Source organism: Erinaceus europaeus, chromosome 10, assembly GCF_950295315.1.
Source record: "Erinaceus europaeus chromosome 10, mEriEur2.1, whole genome shotgun sequence".
Classification (NCBI taxonomy): Eukaryota; Metazoa; Chordata; class Mammalia; order Eulipotyphla; family Erinaceidae; genus Erinaceus; species Erinaceus europaeus.
Window position 1 is genome coordinate 121,821,795 of NC_080171.1, and position 25,451 is coordinate 121,847,245.

Below are 25,451 nucleotides of genomic sequence, written 5' to 3' on the forward strand. Positions count from 1 at the left end.
CCAGGGCTCATGAAGAGAATTTCCAGAAGCCACTTGATAGGAAGAAAGGAATGTTTAGAAGACTGAGGAGAACACGTGAAGCACTAGGACTGAACTGTGAGGTCACAGTACAGGTGTAAAACTTATTACTGGTATGCAAACTTTTCAGTAGCTCATTGAGAATACAAGCGAGGAGGGGCCTACCCTGTGGCACTTAGTGGGAAACACAAGCGAAACAGGGCCAGAGGACAAGCCAGCCGGGCTTCGGTAAATTAAACTCGGGGGAAAGAGCAAGGTGAATGTCAATTAAAGGACTCACGGGGACCACGTGGTAGCGCACCTGGTCGAGGGCACCTGTTACCTAGTACAAGGACCCGGGGTTCAAGCCCTTGTTCCCCACCTGCAGGAGGGACGTTTCACAAGCAGAGAAGCTGGTCTGCAGGTGTCTGTCTTTCTCTGCCTCTCTCTCTTGTCTCCCCATCATCTCTCAATTTGTCTCTGCCCTAATAAAAAATTGAAAGAAGAAGAGGAAAGAAGTGGCCTCCAGGAGCAGTGGATTCACCAAATAGGCATCGAGCCCCAACAGTAACCCTGGTGTCAGGAAGGGGGAAAAAAATGTCACTTGAGAGAATAAATATGAAAAAGGAAATTGTGTTTTGTATTTGTATTTGATGAGCCTTACAGTTATAGATAGTATTAAAATAAAAAACTTAGTAAGGCTTAATAATAATAATATAAGTATGGATGTCGACAATTCATGCCCAAAATCCATAATCTGTTTGACCCTTTTCACTGTTGATGAGGTCAATAGTAGTTAAAAAAAAAAAGGCATAGATGTCAGAAATATTGTGTTTAACACTAGAATAAAGTGAATGTCACATAAAATGAAACACTAAATTTTCATTTCCTAGTGCCTTTAAAATTATATTTACACTGTACTAACTATAATCTATGTACAGTAGCATGATGTCTAAAACAGTAAACACACATGCCTCAGTTAATGATTTTTTTTGCTATAAAGTGTTAGCCATCATCTGAACTGTAATCTTTTTGCTGATGAAAGGGCTCATAAAAAAAGAAAACAGCAGATCATAATATCTGTGAAGTGCAGTAAAACACAGTATCCCCCATAATGTGTGAAGAAGACCAAACCATGTGATGAGTTAATAGATACGGAATTTGGTAACTCACAGTACATATATTCAAGTATCTGCCCCTAAGCAACAAAGCAAAATATTTCAGATATGGAGCAGTTTACTTATTAGTCACCACAACAAACTTTTCCCATAAAAAGAATATCTTGAATGCTCCACTGATACTTATTCTAGTGGGATTTAGCCTGTAATAACAAGGCAGAAAGGACAAAGGAAGCAGGATTAAAGCTGTGATGCTGGAATGTGAACTATCCAAAACTTGATAGCAGTGGACCAGTCAGTTCCAGACTTGTCGAAGGATTATTCACATTATTTTTTTGTCTTTTTTGTTTTGTTTGTTTCTTCATCCAAAATCTTAACCTTTGTCCTTGAGAAAGGAAGTTTAGTTCATTCCCTTAGTTGCTAGAAATGCCAGTGAAAGATTTGAATGACGAGATTAGAAACTAGATGGGTTTTCCAATCATGAAGACTTCCCTGTTTTTCACCGAGTATCAGAAGCTACCTGGCTGTCAGCTCTTGGAGTTGAGGCTGTACTATCTATTAGAATACAGCTATTGTGTCCTTTAGGACGAAATGGGTAGGACTGGAGGTGATGATGCTTAGCAAAATAAAGAGATGAAAGACAACTGCCAGATGATTTCACTCATATGTGGAATCTGGAAATCATGGACTGGCCAAAAAAAAAAAAAAAAAAGAATCCAAGCAAAACAGAAGCAAGCAAACTGTAAGGCTTCTGAGCACTCTGGTGATTGTCTTTGGGGGGGGCCGTGGATACACAGCTTTGGTGGTGGGTGTGGTATGGAGCTATGCATTGTTATCTTACAGCCTTTTAGCAAACTGTTCATAACAAAACTTTTTAAAGAATACAATTAGACTAAGATATGAAAGATTTTTTAATTTATTTATTGGATAGAAATAAGCAGAAATTGGGAGTTGGCTGGTAGTGCAGCGGGTTAAGTGCACGTGGTGCAAAGCACAAGGATCAACATAAGGATCCCGGTTCAAGCCCCTGGCTCCCCACCTGCAGGGGAGTCGCTACACAGGTGGTGAAGCAGGTCTGCAGGTGTCTGTCTTTCTCTCCCCCTCTGTCTTCCCCTCCTCTCTCCATTTCTCTCTGTCCTATCCAACAACAACGACATCAATAATAACGACAACAATAAAAAAAAAAAAGAAGCAGAAATTGAGAAGGAAGGGGGAGATAGGAAGAAAGACAGGGAGACAGACACCTGCAGCCCTGCTTCACCACTCACAAAGCTTCCCCTGCAGGTGGGGGCCAGGGACTTGAACCCAGGGCCTTATGCATTGTAATGTGTGTGCTCCACCAGGTGTGCCACCAGCTGGCCCCTGGAAGAAAGACTTTTCTGAAGTTTTTATTCTAATTTTTATGTCATTTCTTGCAGGTGGCGCTTGGCACTTTTCATTTAATGTGAAATTTTACCCACCTGACCCTGCCCAGCTCTCTGAAGATATCACCAGGTATGTAAGAGATAGCAGGGGAAAATGGGAGAATTAGGCTTCTTTGAAGTTCTCTGTAAAAAAGAGCTTCCTTACGTCTGATGAGAAGATTTGTCAGATCCTCTCTGTTCACAGTTGAATCTTTTCTGCTAAGCTGATGCTTCCCTCTGCCTGACCCTGGTGGGGAAACATTCAGCACTGAGATCCCGTCAGCCACCCACCACAGTCAAATTGGATGGAATTCAACCTTAAATAACATAGCAGTTTTTAGTGCTGCTTTCAAACAGAGTAAAAATGGGTCTTTGGATCCATATGCCTTTTATGTAACCAATCAGATAGTTGGCAGATACTTTCAAAAAACACTCACTTGTACCACATATGGACTGAGTTTGCTTTTCATTCCTGTATACAAAAGGGAATGAAAAGCAGACTCAGTCCATATTTATTTTTGAGAAAGAGCGTAATAATAAGCACCCTGACTTAAAAATTAAATCTGACATGGTGATTGAGCTTTGAGTGTGAGAAGGGGTCCCTTTTTTATCTGTGTATCCTCCTGAAACCCACAATTGTCCTGTTTGTTTGGTAGTAAGTTTAAAGCCGGAGTGATTTTATGCTATAGGTGCTTTATTTTTCTGTGTAAGACTTGCATTCTTCATGAAGGATTTTTCTAAATGAAAATAACCCAAAGGGGGCCAGGTGGTGGCGCACCTGATTAAGTGCACACATTACAGTGTACGCAGTGTACAGTGTACGCAGATTCAAGCCCTTGGTCCCCACCTGCAGGGAGGAAAGCTTCACAATTGATAAAGCAGGGCTGCAGGTGTCTCTCTGTCTCTCCCTCTCTATTTCCCCCTCCCCTCTCAATTTCTCTCTGTCTCTAATAAATAAAAAATATTATAAAATAATTTGAAAAGCTTCAATATCTTCCGATCGCTAAAAAGAATTTCTTTGAATATTTTATAAATCAGGATGATAAAATACAAGTTTTATAGGATTTCTTTTACATTTGTATTAAATCAGAAAAATATAGAATTCTTACACTATTTAGTAATGTTAAAAAAGTATTTGTGACTAATTTGCTATTAAAGAAACTTGGATTTGAAATTTAGGGTATGATCGCCTCCTGTTTGTGTGGTGTTTGTAAAAACTATGCAGTCTGTTTTAATCAAGTCTCATATCTGTGTTGCTTATGAAGCTTATACCAGCTTAGAATCATATTGAGCATTACCTTTAGGCCTTAAGGCATCTATCATAAACTCCACTTCCAGTAGATGAGCATCTTATTTTAAGAAGTTCGATTTGTGTCTTCTTATTCTATCCACATTCTGAGCCTTGAAAGGTGTGATCATCAGTGTTAGTATTTACCTTGATGTCTTCTGCAGCTACTTGTCAATCTATAAATTGTAAAAGCCACATGACAGATGTCAGCTAGTCATTCTGATATTTTGTGATATCAGCAAGTCTGTATGGAAGTGGGTTATATTCCCTCCCAGTCTAAAACTAGTTTATTTGTAATAATAGATTACTTAGATTTAAGCTAGTAATTCTTCAAAGTTAATTTTTGTGTCAAGAGAAATCATTCTTTATTGTAGAAAAGACTATCTCATCAGGATGGTAGGGAAGTTGAGAGCAAGCTTATGATGGCCAGGTTGTTGAGTGAGCTAACATTTGTCTTGGTCTTCTGCCAGTATCCTTAACTCTAGATGAAATTAAGACTTCCTTAAGGGTAGTTAGGACCCCCGTAATAATTGTATCTAAGAGCTCCATTGATAGAGTCTAGCTCTCCCAACTGAAGATTTCAAGGAGCCTGTTAGGTTATAAGCTGTTCATTTGACTTTAAGTGTTATTAACATATCTGAAAGGAATATGCTTTTAACTTTCTTTTGGTCTATATTTAACTAATAAAACCCCGTTTTCACATATTTTCTTGCTGCCAGATGTTCCTTCAATATTGTGTTTAGTAGCTAAGTATTTTTCCCTTAAATCAACTTCAGAAAGATAGACGCTAGACAAATGTGTCCTCTTGAGACCATCCGACACCGCCATTGAGATTGGATCACCTTCCTCTCCAGTGTCCCAGTGCTGACTTGTGGCTTTGTGCTTTTGGCTCCTGGTAGGTACTACCTCTGCTTACAGCTGCGAGATGACATCGTCTCCGGAAGGCTACCCTGCTCCTTCGTCACCCTTGCCCTGTTGGGCTCTTACACGGTCCAGTCAGAGCTAGGAGACTATGACCCAGACGAATGTGGAAATGATTACATTAGCGAGTTTCGCTTTGCACCGAACCACACAAAGGAACTGGAAGATAAAGTCATCGAGCTACACAAGAGCCACAGGTCAGTCGCAGAAACCCTGAGAGGTATACACCCCCCTTCAGTCTTGCTTTCACAAGACCTTTGAAAAAATTGGGGGGAGGGAGTCGGGCGGTAGCACAGCGGGTTAAGCGCAGGTGGCACATAGCACAAGGACCGGCATAAAGATCCCATTTCGAGCCCCCGGCTCCCCACCTACAGGGGAGTCGCTTCACAGGCGGTGAAGCAGGTCTGCAGGTGTCTGTCTTTCTCTCTCCCTCTCTGTCTTCCCCTCCTCTCTCCATTTCTCTCTGTCCTATCCAGTAACAACGACATCAATAATAAGTACAACAATAAAACAAGGGCAACAAAAGGGTATAAATAAATAAATATTAAAAAGAATTGAAAAGGAGGGAGTCGGGCGGTAGCGCAGCGGGTTAAGCGCACGTGGCGCAAAAGCTCAAAGACCGGCATGAGGATCCCGGTTCGAGCCCCCGGCTCCCCACCTGCAGGGGAGTCGCTTCACAGGCGGTGAAGCAGGTCTGCAGGTGTCTGTCTTTCTCTCCCCCTCTCTGTCTTCCCCTCCTCTCTCCATTTCTCTCTGTTCTGTCCAACAACGACGACATCAATAACAATAACAATAATAAAAACAAGGGCGACAAAAAGGAAATAAATAAATAAATTTTTTTTAAAAAAGAATTAAAAAGGGGAGTGGGGTGGTAGTGTGACGAGTTAAGCGCACATGGCATGAAGCGCAGGGACTGGCATGAGAATCCCGGTTCGAGCCCCCGGTTCCCCACCTGCAGGGGAGTCGCTTCACAGGTGGTAAAGCAGGTCTGCAGGCGTCTATCTTTCTCTCCCTTTCTCTCTCTTCCCCTCCTCTCTCCATTTCTCTGTGTCCTATCCAACAACGACGGCAACAATAATAACTACAACAACAATAAAAACAACAAGGGCAACAAAAGGGAAAATAAATAAAATTAAACAAAATTTAAAAAAAGAAAATAACTTTAAAAAAAGAATTAAAAAAAAGAAAAAAGAAAGAAAAAGTTGGGGGGAAGATATATACACATAGGTCTAGATAGGTAGTTATAGGCTCAGCCTGTAATGGTGATCTTGGCAGATCTGCTGCAGTTTCCATTGGAGGGGATGAGACACTAGTGGGGGGGGGGGCTGTATGGGATTATACCCCTATTATCTTACAGTTTTGTGGATGAATATTAAATCACTAATTAATAAGTCTTGCCTTGATGAGTGAGTATCACAGTATAACAGCCACTGTTCCCAAGCCTGATTTCCAGGGCATCAAGGATGGCATTTTAGCAGAGACTCTCTTGGTACACTTTGGGATCATTACATCCCCCTTCAGAAAGTCACTGGTGATGCTTTCTTTAAAAGCTATTTTTTGGGGCCGGGCAGTAGCATAGCAGATTAAGCGCACATAGCACGAACTACAGGGACAGGTGTAAAGAATGCTGGTTCGAGCCTCCGGCTCCCCACCTGCAGGGGGTTCGCTTCACAGGCGGTGAAGCAGGTCTGCAGGTGTCTGTCTTTCTCTCCCCCTCTGTCTTCCCCTCCTCTCCTGATTTCTCTCCGTCCTATACACCAACTACAACAACAGCATCAACAGTAACAGCAATGGGAAAAGATGGCGGCCAAGAGCAGTGGATTCATAGTGCTAACACCAAGCCCCAGCCATAACCCTGGAGGGGAAGGGGAAAAAAAGCTTATTTTTTTGTTTGTTTGTTTGTTTTTATTTCCCTCCAGCCCCAAATCTACTGGTGCCTCCCTAAGGACCTGCTTATTAGATAATAAGGGATGTAAGTGGGAAATATTATGGCCCCACAGTTAAAGAAAATAACATTAAATGTCTCTCTTCCTCTAGCTCTCTTCCCTCTTAATTTCTGATTGTCTTTATCCAATAAGTAAAGCTTTTCAAAATTCAAGAAGAATTTTAAAAATAAGTAACGTTTAACATGGCCTTTTTCTTATCAGAGGAATGACTCCGGCAGAAGCAGAGATGCACTTCTTGGAAAATGCCAAAAAACTATCCATGTATGGAGTCGATTTACATCACGCCAAGGTATGACCTCTTATGTGTGTTCTCTTTAACTGAGAGAGACAGAACACAGCTGCGCTGTTGGATGTGGTGGGAAGGGCCACCTGCAGGACCTCATGCAGGCAAGGCTTGCACTCCACCACAGAGCGACCTCCCCAGCTCCCCTAAATATGTAGTTTTAAAATCCCCAACTCTATCTGATCTTTCTTCAATATTGCTGCTATGATACACTGGTGATTTCTTCCTTCATTTTAAATAAATGAAAACTTTGAGAACTCAGATCTGTTTGCCTTTGAAAGTCTGCTCCCTGAGGGGTTGGCTTAGTTCACATGATTCAGATTTCTATTTCTTGCCCTACTGAAAGCTGACAGCAGGGGCATTCTCTGATTATCTGTTGACTCAGTTAAAAATTTACCTTGATGGAAGTCGGGAGGTAGCACAGCGGGTTAAGCGCAGATGGCGCAAAGCACAAGGACCAGTGTAAGGATCCCGGTTCAAGGCCCCGGCTCCCCACCTGCAGGGGAGTCACTTCACAGGCGGTGAAGCAGGCCTGCAGGTGTCTGTCTTTCTCTCCCTTTCTCTCTCTTCCCCTCCTCTCTCCATTTCTCTCTGTCCTATCTAACAACGATGACATCAATAACAACAATAACTACAACAATAAAACAACAAGGGCAAATTTACCTTGACATAAGAAATGCTCATCTGGGGCCAGGCAGTGGCTCACCTGGCTAAGCGCACACATTGCAATGCTCAAGGACCCAGGTTCAAGTCTCTGGTCCCCACCTGCAGGGGGATAGCTTCAGGAGTAAGCAGGGCTGCAGGTGTCTCTCTCTGTCTCGTTCTCTGTCTCCCCATCTTCTAAATTTCGGGCTATCTCTATCCAATAAATAAGATAATAAGAAAGTAAATGAAATGATAATAATAATAATAAGTGCTCAACTCACCTGCCTGCCCTTCATGGTTCCAGCTCTTTCTCTCCTGCCAGATCCTGTCTTTGCCTTTTCGCATTGTCCACGTTGTGTAAGTGTGATTTACAGTCCAAACCCAACAACAACAACAGTTACATCAGTTCCGCCACTGTTTTAGGTGCCCACTTGGTACTCAGACATTCACATTTTTAGTAGAAACAGGCAGAGAGAGAGAGACTAGGAGCACCAAAGTTCCCTTGAATGCAGTGGGGGCCAGGCTCCAACCTGGGTCACATGCAGCACATTAACCAAGCGAGCTCTTTCACCAGCCCCTAAATTTTTTGGTGAAGAGGGGCCAGGCAGTGGCACGTCCGGTAGAGTGCACGTATTACCGTGTGTGGAGACCTGGATTTAACTCCCTAGTCCCCAGCTGCAGGGTTCAGGGGAGGGGAGGCTTCACATACATTGAAGTGGTGCTGCGGTTATCTCTCTTTCTCCCTCTCTATCCCCTGCCCCATCAAGTTATCTCTTGTCTCTGTCAACAACAACAAAAGTGTCTTGTTTTCTTTCTTCAAAGATTTTTAACTGTAGGAGAGAGGCCAGTGCTGTCAATGACCAGATCATTGCTCCACCATTTGTACAGTGCTCTGAGTCACTTCCCAGCTCCAAATTCATGTTAAAACTTAAATGTAAAGCTTAGGTGCTTTGACAAATAACCATATAATAGTAAATAGCTTTGAAATAATGTCATTATTTTGAATTTCAACTGAAATAAACACTCAGGCCAAGAATTACCTGGGTGATTGGTGAAAGAAAGGAAGGGGAAAAGGGATAATGGAAGGAAGGAGGGAAGAAAGGACAGAAGGAAAGGACGGAGGGAGGGAGGGAAAGAGAAAAATTAAAGTTCTATTTTTTTAGTGCCTTGGAAAATTTAATTTGGAATTGACCTGCAGAAAGGGCTTGAGGTTGGGAGAAATACGTTTTTTGAAAGCTAAATTTTTCAGCAGGAAAAGTAGAGCACGTGGTCTGGTCATCTATTTAGCAGTGTTGGGAAGGTACAGGCAAGCTCTGAGAAAGACTTTTATCAAAAAGCATGAGATTTGCTAGGATCTTAGAATGGATTCTGTTACTTCTGCAGCACTGAAAAGATCAGTATTTGAAGTTCAAGGACAGTTTCTTCTGATTTAGGCTCACAAGATAGCATCACTTGTCTATACAAATGCACCTTTTGTTTCTGATGAATATTGTAGTCATCGATTTCACACTCTGGGACTCACAGGAACATGCAGTTAACAGGTTCCCAGGCAAGTGAGTATCTTACACCATCAAGTTTGAGACCAAGAGAAAAGAATTTCATCTGACTTGGAGACCTGTGAGAGGGAGCTCTATGTCCGGTGGGCTGTCTTGACAAATTAGTATTTGGGGAAGAGAAATCTACAGTGTGTTTGAGACACAGCGAGCATCTAACAGATGCAAATCTGATGGATTATAAGTGTGAATCATGTTCATTGCACAGGGGTAAATTCTTCCAAGGACTAAAAGTCTGAACACTCAGGCTGAGGAGACCACATAATGCAAACGACTTTCATGCCTAAGGAAATGCTCTGAATCTGAAATCCTAGGTTCAACCCCCAGCTCCACCCTAAGCCAGAGCTGTGCAGTGCTCTGGTCTCATTCCCTGAATGTCTATTTTATTGAAAAGTAGTGTCATTGAATAATGTTAAAAATGAAGTCTGAGCACTCACAAATCCTCTCTTCTGGGAGGCCAGAGGATGAAGTGCAAGGTAGAGCAAGCACGTTGCTACGTAGAGGAGCCCAGGTTGAACCATAGGAAGTGTCTTCAGGAGGGAGAGCTTCATGTGCGGCGGAGTGATGCAGTGATGTCTCTCCTTCTCTCTCTCTTCTCCCCCCCCCCTTGCTTGTCTCTCTCTCAGCAGGAGCAGTGGAGCTGTGCAAGCTCTAAGCCCCAGTCAAAAGCCTGGTGGCAAAACAACAAAAAGGCCTCCAATAGGGCCGGGTGGTGGCGCACCTGGTTGAGTGCACATAGTACAATGTGCAAGGACGCGAGTTCGAGCCCCCGGTCCCCACCTGCAGGGGGAAAGCTTCATGAGTGGTGAAGCAGGGCTGCAGGTGTCTCTCTGTCTCTTTCCCTCTCTATCCCCCCCTTCCCTCTTGATTTCTGGCTGTTTCTATCCAATAAATAAAGATAATTAAAAAAAAAATTTTTTTAAAGGCCTCCAAGATTTGACTGAAGCTTTCCCAGGGATGTGCTATTGCATAGAGATCTAAGCTCTGGACAGGGGTAGAGAGCATAATGGTTATGCAAAGAGATTCTCATGCCTGAGGCTCCAAAGTCTCAGGTTCAATCCCCTGCACCACCCTAAGTCAGAACTGAGCAGTGCTCTGGTAAAATAATAATAAGTAAATAAATCCAAGCTCTATTGTATTTATATATAATTACAATGACAAGTATAACTTTATTACTCCTAGTTCATCATTATATATCTTCACTTATTTCTGCTCTCAAATAAAAATAATTTATGCTAGACATAAGGCAGTATAAAGATTTTAAATGAAAATAAAGATACACACTTGGGCTGTTTTCCTATTTGGATTTTTTTTCCAAGGTGACTAAAAGACAAGGAAACAAGTAAAATATAAATGCAGTCTGATATATTGAATCAATCCAGAACTATCTTTTTTTTTTTTTTTTTTGCCTCCAGGATTATTGCTGGGGCTCAGTATCTGCACCATGAATCCACTGCTCCTGGAGGCAATTTTTTTCCCTTTTGTTGCCCTTGTTGTAGTTATTATTGTTGTTGTTGATGTCGTTCATTGTCGGGTAGGACAGAGAAATGGAGAGAGGGGGAGAAGACAGAGAGGGGGAAAGAAAGACAGACACCTGCAGACCTGCTTCACCGCCTGTGAAGCGACTGCAGGTGGGGAGCTGGGGGCCTGAACCAGGATCCCCATGCAGGTCCTTACGCTTTGCGCCACGTGCGCTTAACCCGCTGTGCTACCGCTCGACCCACCCCCCTCCAAAACTATCTTTGAGTTTCATTACACATGGTTATTTTCTTAATGCCCAGGAGAAATAAATAAAATATTAGGGCTTATATCTAGGGAAGTATAATTAGGATGTATTGTTTTCAGTAAAAATAAAATTACCTAACATTGCTGTATTTATTGAATTAAAATAGATAACTGCAATTTTATTCAATAATATGATTTGAAACTATGCCAGTGAAGATGGAAAGACATGAAGAAGCACAAATTTAGCCTATTATAGGGTTCCATCTGAACATTAAGTACGGCAAATGACTGAGTTATAGACTCCATTTTCTCGTGTCACTACATTCTAGCATTTCAAGAAGGAAATTAACTGAATTGATTTAGAGATCATTTCTGGTTATAAGTGAGATGCTTCTCTTTTGTTGGTCTGAAAGGACCTGAGTTTTAAGGCCTATTTAGAAATTCTTCATTGTGATCTTAGACTCCATGGCTCTATATAAAAGATAAATGCCCATGCTAAGTGACAGTTCCTTGATTTAGAAAACCGACTCCAAATACTTTGATTTTTTTTTCTTTTCTGCTTAGCAAGACTTGCTTTGCTTGCTTGTTATTTAATGCTAGTCTTAATAGCCTCTGGCAAACTCATTTTATTTCATAAAAGAGTCTAAGATAATAGAATCTAAAGCTATCTCAGATCTCTCATGGACCAAGGATAATGAAAAACGGTGGAATTTAAAGAGCAATTGTAAATGAAGAAAACAGTATACAGGTTTATTTTAATTATGACATATTGACACTATCCAGGTCATCCTTAGTGTTTCTGCTACAGGGAACATTCACTATTTTATTGAAATATCCCCAAGAAAGACTACTGTTAGCATTCAATACAAAAGATCTACCAGTTCATTTCAATGATATAGACTGTGGCAGCAAACTGGATATTAAAAAGATCAGGTTTTTATTAATGCAATAGAGATATCTGTCAAATTTTGAAAGCTCTACTTATTCTTGACATTTCTTTCTTTTTTTTTAACCTTTTCTTTCAACAGACATGAACTGATTTAACACATGCTAGCAAGGTACTGTGCTGACCAGGAGGTTAAAAAGATAAAACAGCTTCTATTCTGAACCAGGTCAGGGTCAAGAAAAGAAGGAAGAGAAATAGAAAATTATTGTAGTATGGCTTTCTTGGGATGTGCCAACATTAGCAGAATGATGTGAGACAGAAGGTCATGTGAGTCGGACGGAGGGGGGAAGGTCAAAAGGGCTGAGGCTTCCCCATGATTCAGAGGATTTCAACATCTTTTCCCTTCATAGGTCAAAGACTTTTTTTTTTTGCTTTTAGGGTTATCCCTGGAGCTCAGTGCCTGCACTACAAACCCACTGCTCCTGGAGACCATTTTAGTGGACAGAACAGAGAGAAATTGAGAGAGGAGGGGGAAGTAGAAAAGAAGAGAGGAAGATAGACACCTGCAAACCTGCTTCACCACTTGTGAAGCTTCCCCCTGAAGGTGGGGAGTGGGGGTTCGAACCTGGATCCTTATGCTTAGTACTATGTGCACCTAACCAGATGTGCCACAGACCAGGCCTCTGTTTTTCCACAATGCTTATCACTGGGGCTCCTTGCCTATGTGATGCCACTGTTCCTAGCAAGCATTTTCTTTTCTTTTTTCCTTTTTTTTTTTGATAGAGGGTGAGGTAGGGAGAAAGAGAGAGAGAGAGAGAGAGACTTACAGCAATGTTTTACCACATAGTAATATTTGTGTTTTATTGAATAAGCTACTTCCCAGCCCCCAAAGCTGTATTTCTTAAACTTACACTCTATATATTTTATATCAAAAAGAAAGTAAGTCAAAAAACTTTCTTCATGCTGCCTTTCCAAACTGTGGTAGGAACAGATCGTCTGATTCTAAAGAATAATGTCCACTGCTTTTCAGCATCTGCTTATAGCTTTTTAAATTGCTGTTTCAAATTAAAGCCCTTGATAAATGGTAGGTGATTTCTGTTCTGTGAATTCTCTTCAAATGTTATTATATTGTCATATCCTGCCATTGAGTATTTCCCCTCATATGGGGGTGATTTCAGATCTAATAGAGTGATACGTTTCCGAGGGGAAATATTTCATTTTAAACCAATTAGTTTGGATTTATAAACTCATTTCTCAGAGATGAACCAAATATCTATATATAGTTTTATTGGAAATGTCTGTCTTGCACCATACCATGACAGAATTCAGGGAGTAAATTTCCTCAACACGGGTGAGTCAGTCTCCTGTTTGCACTCTTCCATCTTTGTAGCTCCTCTTTGACTCCAAGCTGGGGACAGCCAGGCTGACAGAAGTGACAAGAGAGCTCTGCTGTGCTTCCCTTGTGCTCCCTGCTGTCCGCCACATGGAGAGTGCCCCTCGAGGTCTTGTCCTTTTCACCCTACACAAGACTACCCGGATTTTAGCAGAACACATTCAAAGGGTGTATTCTGTGCACAGTAGGTGCAGATATGAGCAGCACATGACCTCTCTGTAAGCTCCAGGGTCTAGTATCATGTTCCTGGAATGAAACCTGAAAGTGAAATGTGCAAATAACAGAAACAAGTTACACATGTCGCACAGTAACTATTAAAGGCCAAAATGCACTGATAGACGGATGTGGGATACAGATCCGCTGATCCTGGAGGCCATGTCTTTCCGTATGATTGGACAGGACAGAGAGAAATTGAGAGAGGAGGGGAGAGAAAGCTACACACCTGCAGACCTGCTTCACCTGTTTCACCACTTTCATGAGGTGACCCTCATGCAAGTGGGGAGCCGGGGGCTCGAACCAGGATCCTTGTAGCTGGGCCTTGAGCTTAGCACTGTGTGCGCCACTGCCCGGTCCTATCATGGCTCTTTTAGAAAGAACAAACCCAAAAACACTCATAAGAAAGGAGAACATCCCTGTGAATGTCTTTCTGTCACATTGTTTTGCTAAATGTCATTTCACTGGTTAGGGAGACAGCATAATGGTTATGCCACAAAAAAATAAAAATAAAAAAAATAAAGGCTCTGAAGTCCCAGGTTCAATCTCTGGCACCACCATAAGCCAGAGCTGAGCAGTGCTCTAGTTTCTCTCTGTGTAGCCTTCTCTAGTTAAAATAACAAATACACAGTTCGAGCCCCCGGCTCCCCACCTGCAGGGGTAGTCGCTTCACATTTCTCTCTGTCCTATCCAACAACATGAAAACAGCAATAACAACAAGGGCAACAAATGGAAAAAAATGACCTCCAGGAGCAGTGGATTGATAGTGCAGACACTAAGGCCCAGTGATAACCCTGGAGGCAAAATAATAATAATAATAAATTCTTATATATGTTCAAGGTCATTTCTTTATAACATTGATGAGAAAAAGTAATCCCAGCAGATAAAGAAAAAAGCAACTTATTCTAAGACCTGCTGTGGACCTGCTTTTTGTTATTTATCGTTTCGCCTTCTTGTAGGACTTATACATCAGTGCTTATTAAAGAGTTCTTTCAGTAAACACTAACTGCTCATCTTTGAGTGGAAGGAGCGTTCAGCCTCTCTGTGCTCCTCTTTATTCACATGTAAAATAGGAGTGGTGGGGCCAGGCGGTGTCACACCCATTTAAGTGCATATATCCCCCCCCCCCCCCCCGCCCAAGGACCTGGGTTCGAGCCCCTGCTTTCCACCTGCAGGGAGAACGCTTCATGAGCGGCAAAGCAGACCTGCAGGCATCTTTCTCTCCTCCTATCTCCCCTCCCCTTTCAATTTCTCTCTGTCCTGCCAAAGAAAAAAAAGGAAAAATTGGCCACTAGAGGCGTGGCTTTGTAGTGCATATTCCGAGTACCAGCAGTAACCCTGATGGCAAAATAAAACAAAATAAAATAAAAAGTGATAATTAGAACTATCTGGAAATAACCTCATGAAAACTAAGAGAGTTAACTGGTTGTTGACTAGTTAGATCAGTGAATACCCCTTCATCTGACTGATCTTGGGTTAAATGTTTACATCATACCTGGATACCATCATAACTGGATGAGAAAATTTTATTCTAACAATTCTCCATAGTGTTAAACATCTTCACTAAAAGTCCATGATTGGGCAGGAAACATAGCATAATGGTTATGCAAAGAGACTCTCATGCCTGAGCCTCCAATGTCTCAGGTCCAATCCCCTGTACCACCATAAGTCAGAGCTGGGCAGTGCTCTGGTATAAAAATACATGATGAATCTATTGTTTAGTAGTAATGTTCAAAATGATTGCCGTCTTTAAGTTAAACTACAGGTAGCATGTTATGGATTCTGCCTTGAAGGCCTAAATACTGTAGCCAGCTGTAAGTGAAGTAACTAAAACATTCTATCTTGCTGTTATTTTCTAGGATTCAGAAGGCGTTGAAATCATGTTAGGAGTCTGTGCAAGTGGCCTGTTGATCTATCGTGACCGACTGCGAATAAACAGATTTGCCTGGCCTAAGGTTCTAAAGATTTCATACAAACGGAACAACTTTTACATTAAGATCAGGCCAGGGGAGGTAAGTAGACTGAGCTGTGCATGTTAATGAGTAAGCCAGGGGCCGGGCAGCAAAGGAGACTGTGAATTCCCTGCTCGCCGGCTCTGAGGAACACGGCGCATGGTGCATGGGGGATTACGTCTCATAACCTGAGAGGATCTGTGCAGCTTTGCCCAGCAAACCATTAATAAACAACGTGTTCCTTTCTTGCCATAAAAAAACCTTTTAAAATGATTTTTCTTTCACTTTTCCCCACTACATATATTAGTGGGAAAGGTTTTTTTTTTTTTTTAATGTATTGTAATCTAAAATCAAAATTCATGAAGAAATGCTTTGTGTAGCTCAGGCTTTTGGTATAAGGGAAACTCCTAGTCATTAAACTTCTTTGTGAATAAAGAATAGATGTCTTCCTTCTCGAACCTTGTCATGTCTCCTGGCCCTGTCTTTCTGCCTGCCAGACCTGATAGCATCATCAGGTGAATAGACAGTGGACAGCAAGGTGCAAAAAGGCTTAGAACAAAGGACTGCGAGCATAAGTCACAGAGTTATCCCACAGCCTCTGATACCTGAACATCCAGATAAGCTCTGTCCACATCCTCACTCATGACATAAGGGTACAATGGCTGGGGGTCTTTCTCCCAGTATAACACACACCTTACCATGCACGTGGACCCAAGCTCAGACCCCAGCACCACAAGAGAGCACCATGAACAGTGGCAGACAAAGGGCCATGAAAGGCGGAGTGGTATCAAGGTGTTTGTACTCTCTCTCCCCCTCCCCCTCCTCCCTCTCTCTCTCTCTCCATCTCTCCTTAAGTAAAAGAAATGAAGAAAAAAAAAAGTCAACTCCAGATCTATATAATCACATATGTGGAAAAAAGAAAAAAGATGCTTTCTTCCTCTTTTAAATAATCATAGTTACAGCTGAGAAGAATGAGTAGAAAATATTAGTGAAGGGCTAAAGAGATAGCATAATGGTTATGCAAAAAGCCATTCATGCCTAAGGCACCAAAGATCCCAGGTTCAATTCTTAGCACCACCATAAGCCAGAGTTGAGCAGTGCTCTGATAAAAAAAAAAAGGAGGAGGAGGAGGAGGAGGAGGAGAAGACGAAGAAGGAGAAGGAGAAGAAGAAGGTGATGAAGAAAAAGAGAAAGCTGGTGTGAAAATACTAGTGGCACAAAGACTTTGAAGAAATGGAGAGAAAAGAATAGAACATACAGAGAGATCATTTTCAAGTAGTACACAGCCCTATTAGTCTCATGCCAGGAACATTAAGAGGAGATTTCATATTTCATGCAGCGGGGAGCCAGCTGACTATTGTCTAAAAGCCCTGCTCTTAGCATAACTGTGTGTCACGTACTGCATGTAGGCGAGTACGTGGAAGAAGGTTCCATCTAGCTGTGTGTAACTCCGACTTGCCAATTGATGGCTTCACAGAGCAGTGGCAATTTTTACAACCACTGCAAATGAAAATTCAGAGTGGATAAAAAAAGACTGGGAAAAGCAGTTCGAGTCACATAATCTGTGATGTATTTCCCAGCCTGACTGAACAAATAAGAGCAAGGTATCAAGCATAATTATGTTGCACATGCTGCATGTAAAACCCTTCCCCTAGGATTTTTGCCACATAAGTTATTTTTGCTACTGGTTATTGGTCTTCTGGCTATTCTGAGCCCTTTTTAAAAGCCTTTACTGTTTAAGATGATTGCCCTCTGGTGGCCTGATATATACAATCTTTAATAAGTAAATTATGGAGCACTGCAATCATATTAAAATAGGTTTCTGAGGAAGTTGGCTGTTTCACCTTAAAAAAATCAAGTAACTTTTTATACCAGTAGCAAATCTTTTATACCAGTAGCAAATCTGGAAAACGCCAGAGGAAGCCTGGCACTGTTTCTCTTATATGAGAGAGGAGAGGAAAAAAAGAAAGACACTGAGTTTGACCCACGGCATTGCCTGTGTCAGAGTGATATTCATTCTCTCTCCCTCTCCCTCTCCCTCTCCCTCTCCCTCTCCCTCTCCCTCTCATTAACTCACTCTCTCTATCTTGTTAGTAAAGAAGCCTTAAGAGATATGTATGTAGTTAAGAAAAAAGAGGTTTGGGAGTGTGGGACTGAGATTATCTAGAAGAGCTGGGAGGAGAGACACTAGTGCTTCTTCTGAGTTGGGGTAGAGAGAGACCCAGAGGCAGAGTGCGGGCAGGGCAGGGATTCCATTTGCAACACTATACAGGACACTTTGAAATAGTAATAGGTGTGGGGGTGACTGAGAAAGGAAGTGAGAACAGAGCCATTTAAAAAATTGGCAGTAAAATATATATCCACATAGATACTGCTAGATACAGAATCAGTATCAGAATCAGTGAGCTTGGTAGAACTGCAGTTTCCAGTAGAGGGGATGGAACACGGAACCCTGGTGGTAAGAACCATATGGAATTATACCTCTGTTACATTATAATTTTGTAAATCAGGGTTGGGCGGTAGCACAGCGGGTTAAGTGCACATGGCACAAAGCACAAGGACTGGCAGAAGGATCCTGATTTGAGCCCCCAGCTTCCCACTTGCAGAGGGGGTCACTTCACAAGCAGGAAAGCAGGTCTGCAGGTGTCTATCTTTCTCTCCCCCTCTCTGTCTTCCCCTCCTCTCTCCACTTCTCTCTATCCTATCCAACAACATCCATGGCAACAATAACAACAAAGGCTATAACAACAAGGGCAACAAAAAAATGGGGGGGGGGGAATGCCCTCCAGGAGCAGTGGATTCATGGTGCAGGCACCGAGCCCCAGCGATAACCCTGGAGGCAAAAAAAAAAAAAAAAATTGTAAATCAACATTAAATCACCAATAAAAAAGATATTCAGCAAAAAAAAAAAAAAAATCAAATAGCTGATCGCAAGCCATCTAAAATGGTCATGGTGAAAACTAGAAGCATGTGGTCTCTCAATCTCTGACCGTCTGTATAATAATGGCATTCAGCAAAGGAACTGATGTGAGAGGACACCAAGCCAGCACTGCCTCGTACCAAGATGTCCAATCACTAGGGTGTGTCCATTAATTCCTGACTAGATAGGAGAAACTGATGCCCTAAACATTGTGTTCGCTTCTGTGTGCTCTGTATAAATGAAGTCATGATGTCATGGAGAAACCTTGAAAATAAGACTTAAAAATGAGATCCATACGCATCAGACTCTGGAAAGAATCCAGAGACAGTCCTTTCTTCACGTTGTGTTCATGAGATTTGTAAGTCTCGATAAAGCACTGAATACCTGTGTGTGTGATGATCTGTGCCTGCAGCAAAGTGTGTTCTTTAGTGAATGAATATGTGTGGCATGAATTGAATTCTTTCTATTTATTTATTTATTTATTTATTTATTTTCCCTTTTGTTGCCCTTGTTTTATTGTTGTAGTTATTGTTGTTGTTGTTATTGAACGGGACAGAGAGAAATGAAGAGAGGAGGGGAAGACAGAGAGGGGGAGAGAAAGACAGACACCTGCAGACCTGCTTCACCGCCTGTGAAGTGACTCCCCTGCAGGTGGGGAGCCGGGGGCTTGAACCAGGATCCTTACGCCGGTCCTTGTGCTTCGCACCACCTGCCCTTAACCCGCTGCGCTACCGCCTGACTCCCGGCATGAATTAAATTCTACATATAGCAGTTGATCTAGTGAGTCAAGAAAATCTGTGGTGGGTTCAGGTGGTGACACACCTGTTTGAACACATGTTATAAGGCGCAAGGACCTGAGTTCGAGCCCCCAGTCCCCACCTGCAGGAGGAAACCTCTGTGAGTGGCAAAGCAGTGTTGCAGGTGCCTCTCTCTGTCTCCCTATCTATCACCCTTTTCCCCGTCTCAATTTCTGATGGTCTCTTTTCTTTATAAATAAAGAAAAAGAAAAATTTGAAAAAGAAAAAGCTGTGGCTAGTAGTAAATTGTACGCTGTAATGTTACTTGATTCCAAACGGATTCTACGTTTCAATTTTTTTTTTTAATTTAGTTCGAACAGTTCGAGAGCACCATTGGCTTTAAACTGCCAAACCATCGAGCCGCCAAGCGTTTGTGGAAAGTGTGTGTGGAGCACCATACTTTTTTCAGGTAGGCAGAGTCCATTTTTCTCCCTTTCACACAGAGCTGGAAGGATTGGAATTATTTATAGTGAAAAAGGTGCTTGGGAAGGTGAACGTGTGTGTTCTCTGTTTCTCCTGTCCAAGGAGTCACCAGGCCCGACCCTGCTTAGCTCCTGAGATCAGACAAGACCCAGCGTGTTTAGGGTGGTATGGCCGTAAATGTGGTTTCTATCTCTTCAAGTTTGTTGTTACCAGATTTCTTGATAAGAAGTTCAAACTAAATATGAAGGATTTTTCCTGCTTTGTCCTATACGTAGCTACCCACCTCTCTCATCTCTTGAGTGATTGTCCCTATTCTTATAGCGTGTCCTCTAGTCAAGGGTACCATATCTAAGTGTCCAGCTCATTCTCAACTATTTCAGTAAGTTAACACCCTGCATTCCACAACTATCCACACAGTACAAATCTGTATGTACAGAATAACAAAGAGTTGCCATGCGGACTACTCATTGTCATCTATCTGGTTGCCTTTGGCTTTATAGATTCACAGGCTCTCTGGTTCCATAAGATAGTGAAGCTCACCTAGTCTACTTCAGTCCGGCATAATTTACATCCTCTCTCCAAACCCCCTAGTTATAAACTGCTGTGTGAATTGATTTTTTTAATTTCTTTATTGGGGAATTAATGTTTTACATTCAGTAGTAAATACAATAGTTTGTACATGTATAACACTGGATTAATTTTTTTTTTCTTTTAAAATCAAATTTGTTTGAAACTGCATGTTGGGTGTTCAATCTTTGGCACACAAAGCACTTTAACATTTCAGAAGAGAGTGAAAATTTAAAATAAGACTGAGTATTTGGCTTCACCATCTTTTCTGGTGCTTGTCTTTTCTTATCATTAGACTTTTATTACCAGAAGCACCTCCAAAGAAATTCCTTACCTTGGGTTCCAAGTTTCGTTATAGTGGCAGAACACAAGCCCAGACCAGAAGAGCCAGTGCGCTAATCGACCGCCCGGCCCCTTACTTCGAACGCTCATCCAGTAAACGCTATACCATGTCTCGCAGCCTGGATGGAGGTAGGCATCGCTTCTTCACTCTTAACAGTCTCTCTTGGGAGCAGTGCAAAGTCATCCTCTCGGAGAGTATCAAATGGGAAGATTTGCTCATCTGTGACTAAGTGGAATGTCCTTCACCATACCTGAACCCTTGAAGGACACATGCCTTTGTAGGTCTAATTTCTGGATTCTGCTAGATTTATAGAGCATTGCATTACACGAGGTGCTTTAGGAATGAAGGAATAAGGCTTTCCGAAATCAGCAGTCTGAGGTTACTTTCTTTCTTTCTTTTTTTTTTATTTTTTGCCTCCAGGGTTATTGCCGGGGCTCGGTGCCTGCACCATGAATCTACTGGTCCTGGAGGCCATTTTTTCCCAGGCTCGAACTGGGATCCTTCTGCCAACCCTTGGGATTTGCGCCATGTGGGCTTAACCCGCTGCGCTACCGCCCGACCCCCCTGAGTTCACTTTCTATTTACACCAGCCATGTTCTCTCTTAAAACCATTGATTCTCTTGCCTACAAATCTTAAACGAGTAGCACTGGTTTTTTCCTGCAGACTAGTTCAGAAGAAATTTTTCCGTCGAGCTTGTCTCTGTCTATATATATTAATAGGATAACGTTCAAATAGCAGAGCAGTGGGCTCTAGGTTAAGTGTCCAGGTTAATATTAATTACAGTACGCAATGGGCTGGAAAAGCATTCTACGTGAATGTTCCCTATTGTTAAGTGAAATGTGGAAGTAAATGAGTGACTTAACCATTTAACGTTTTTTTTTTAATATTTATTTTATTTATTTATTCCCTTTTGTTGCCCTTGTTGTTTTATTGTTGTAGTTATTATTGTTGTTGTCATTGTTGGATAGGACAGAGAGAAATGGAGAGAGGAGGGGAAGACAGAGAGGGGGAGAGAAAGACAGACACCTGCAGACCTGCTTCACCGCTGTGAAGCGACTCCCCTGCAGGTGGGGAGCCGGGGTTCGAACCGGGATCCTTATGCCGGTCCTTGTGCTTTGCGCCACCTGCGCTTAACCCGCTGTGCTACAGCCCGACTCCCAACCATTTAACGTTTTAAGGGAGGCTTAATGTCGGGTTTAACGTTTTAAGGGAGGTTTAATGTCGGGTTTTCGGCAGGTTTTGCTTAGTGTGACAGAGTAGCATTGTTGTCAGAAGTTTGATACAAATGTATTGTGACAAGTTGTTCTAGCTGTAGTAACACCAAACTTAGGAACAGAGTCATGGCCAGGTACATCTTGATTCAGAGTTCCTAGAGATTCATTTCTTTTTGTTTTCTGTTTTTCAAACTTACAAACTTTTAAAAATATATATTTTAAATTTTTTCTTTAATTTGATAGGACAGAAAGAAATCGAGAAGGGAGGGAGACAGGGAGAGGGTCAGAGAGACACCTGCAGCACTGCTTCCCCACCTGTGAAACTTTTTCCCTGCAGGTGGGGGGCTGGGGGCTTGAACCCAGGTCCTTATGCATAGTACCATGTGCACTTAACCAGGTATGCCACCACCAGACCCTGAGATTCTTTGTTTCATAGTAGACCTGTGCTATACATGTAAAAAGATAAGTTTCTACATTTGTGTATATGTGTGTGTGATTTCGATAAAAGCCAAAATAAGAAATAAATGAAATTAATAAGTGCCTCGGATCACACCACAGTTTTAGCCACCGCTGGCCATTAGAGTCCTCATTCTCCTCATTCTCTTTTCACACTTAACACAGCCCAGTGCTGTTGGGTGAGGCGACATAGAGCTTGGATCTCCAATGTAAAAATGATTCTGCAATGGCCCACTTGATAAGTAGGTGACAGAAGAAGTCAACATCGTCTTCTGGGTACAGCGTTATGTGAGTTATGAGTGGAAAGAACACCCATCTAGCATAGAGAAATTCAAGATGGAGTCCACACCTTCTAGCTGGGTGGACAAGGAATGAATGATCCAAAGTCTCCAGGTCTTGGCTCTTGTCCTCATCTGTCAAAATGAGAGTAAGGCCACCTTGAATGAGGTTGCTCTGATGAATGAGTAAGACACTTCTGAAGAACTGTGTTAAAGATGCCATTACTGGGAGTCGAATGGTAGCGCAGTGGGTTAAGTGCAAGTGGCGCTAAGCGCAAGGGCTGGCTGTAAGGATCCGGGTTCGAGCCCCCGGTTCCCCACCTGCAAGGAGTCGCTTCACAGACAGTGAAGCAGGTCTGCAGGTGTCTGTCTTTCTCTCCCCCTCTCTGTCTTCCCTCCTCTCTCCATTTCTCTCTGTCCTATCCAACAACGACGATATCAATAATAACTACAGCAATAAAACAACAAGGGTAACAAAAGGGAATAAATAAATACTTTTTAAAAAAGATCTCATTACTATATTACTGTGAAGTAGGCTTGCAAGTTAATTGTCATTCTATATCTTATAAAAGTTGACTAGTTTCAGAATATCTCATTTATATGCAGACATTTAGAATGAGATGTTTATTAGGACTGCTTCAAATTAAATTAAGATGCTGAAATGCCCCAGTTTCCTAAGCAGCTTTTCTTTCTGTGTTACTCCACTTACTTTTTATCCTTCAGAGAATGCTGTACACTGTGTGTTTTGTACAGTCAAGTGTTGGAGGAACTTTTATAGAATCACACTTGTTATCCCTGACTTGCATCCACTTGATTTAGTGATGTGTACCCCAGGGGACAGACATACTGGTTGTTCTCCTCATGACTTTTGTGTGACAATGATTGCTGAGAAGACAGATGACAACAATTGTGGAATCAATATACTAATATCATGCTGTCTCTTCCTCCCTGCCCAAAAGTGATGTTAGTATGTGCTGTCTCTCACTCTTTGGGGTTCTTCCTGCCAGTTCCAGTATGTTTTCTGTGCCACTAAGCCTGGTGCCATGAACTGCTGGGTGCATGAACCGCTATTTGTAAGGCTGAAGCTAGTATAAAGCCGACTAAGTTGTCCATTGGGGAATTGTTCCTCAGAGCTTTCGCATCTGTGCAAGGAGATATAAAGTATCTTAGTGAAATGGTTCAGCTGTAAAAAGGACTTGGGTGAGGGGGTTGCTGGTAGGGAGAGCCTGTGCCTACCACGTGAAGAATCCTAGGTTTGAGTCTCAGTTTTCCACAGAAGCACAGCACCAGGTGAAGCCCCACCGATTGTGCGGTGGTCCTTTAGTGTCTTCTCTGTCTTCCCTCCCCCTCCCCAATAGAAATGGAAAAAGACTCAGAGGGCCCACTATAGTGGCATCCAACATGCAAGTTGCTTCCCCACACACATAAAAAGATAGCAGGGACTTGAGAACTTTTTTAAAGTTTGGAGAACTATGACTGCATTATTACATTTCTGCCTGTGATTCGTTACTCTGAATTAGCAAAGTAGTATTGGAAAGTTCCAATAACATTCATATCTGCTACCTAAAAGAATGGAGTGAGGAAATTTTTTAACTTCCCTGAATGAAGCATATCTTTCACTAAGACATTTTAGCTGAACTGAAAGGCTGTGCTTCTCCGTTTTCTGTTTGCATGGTCAGCGTTTGCATGAATCCCACAGGCAGTGTTTGTCTTGTTTTCTCTTAGTATGAGAGGTGAGTGAATGTGTACAGTCATGGCTGGCTGCTTCCAGGGCAGTCGGGATGAAGACATTTTACACTCAGGTCGAACAGGATCGCCATCTGGATCGTATAATCTCTGTCGAGATAGTTTATTTTTATCACTACCCATGGAGCCATGGAGCTTTGGAATGGTAGGAGTGATAGATTTTTTTCAGCCATGAATAATAAGAATGATAACGGTAATGACAGTAAAACATTTCACTGCCCACTTGCTGGGGGGCACTTGTAAGGATGTGTTCAAAATCCTTGTAATTGTGAGTCATTGCACTCCAGCACCACTAGTGGGTGACTTTCTGCTTAGTACGGGGTGTCCAGCCAGCCCCTGTGGGGTTGTAGATGCAGCAGCAGCTGAACTCCTCCTACTCCCCCATGAATACACACTCACACACACACACTCACACACACTCACACACTTACACCACACACACACTCACACACACACTCACACACACACTCACACACACTCACACACACATACACACTCACTCCACACACACACCACACACACTCACACATACTCACACACACTCACACACAGACACACACACCACACACACACTCATACACCACACACACACACTCTCTCTCTCTCTCTCTCTCTCACACACACACACACACACACACACACACACACACACACACACACACTTCACCAGAATGGATGAAGCTACTCTCTTCATGGCAAGAAACGAGCTATCCAATCACTTTCAAACACGAGTCTAGATGTTGCTGACAGGTGAGTCTAGGGTAGTACTTGGATGAAAGTAGTGACAACACTGATTCGTATTTCAAGACAACCCTGGTATTTTTTCCTGAATGGGACAACTGGTGGTATTCATCTGACTTAACTATTTCCAACTCGATCTCTTTAATTGTATTTACTTTTAGCATCAGTGAATGAAAACCATGAGATATACATGAAGGATTCTGTGTCTGCTGCAGAGGTTGGGACTGGCCAGTACGCCACAACAAAGGGCATCTCTCAAACCAACTTGATCACGACCGTGACCCCAGAGAAAAAGGCCGAAGAAGAACGAGATGAGGAAGAGGACAGACAGAGAAAGGCAGAAGAAACCACACCCGTGCCAGCAGTTCGGCAGGAGGGAAAGGTATGTCTCCTAGACCTCACCCCAGAGCTGGCTCAGTCTTTTTAGAACTACTTACTGATTCTCAGATTGTGACCCTGGGGTACAGTAAGACGTAGATGAGTTCATTTTCAGCACTAGTTACATTCAGTGTGTCAATTTTTAAAATTAGTTTCTTTGTTGCCTTCTTTCTTTTGCAAAGATTCCACTTTTGGGAGGGGAAAATGTATTTTAACAATGGGTGTGAATATAAGACTTTCAACAGCTGTCCTGTCTGTATATTA

At 42.3% G+C, this 25,451-nt stretch overlaps 1 protein-coding gene across 19 annotated transcripts in view; it reads left to right on the forward strand.

Moving 5' to 3' along the window:
* EPB41L3 (erythrocyte membrane protein band 4.1 like 3) overlaps nt 1-25,451 on the forward strand; it is a 252,639-nt gene that overhangs the window by 194,224 nt on the left and 32,964 nt on the right. For 13 of the 19 annotated variants that reach the window (XM_060200726.1, XM_060200720.1, XM_060200719.1 and 10 more), the window contains exons 6-12: nt 2,534-2,609; nt 4,706-4,924; nt 6,875-6,962; nt 15,231-15,383; nt 19,352-19,449; nt 20,326-20,501; nt 24,971-25,191. In XM_060200726.1, the coding sequence (XP_060056709.1) occupies nt 2,534-2,609; nt 4,706-4,924; nt 6,875-6,962; nt 15,231-15,383; nt 19,352-19,449; nt 20,326-20,501; nt 24,971-25,191 (1,031 nt within the window). The remainder of the gene's footprint in view (nt 1-2,533; nt 2,610-4,705; nt 4,925-6,874; nt 6,963-15,230; nt 15,384-19,351; nt 19,450-20,325; nt 20,502-24,970; nt 25,192-25,451) is intronic. The other 6 variants (XM_060200721.1, XM_060200725.1, XM_060200732.1 and 3 more) reach the window with 1 other exon arrangement.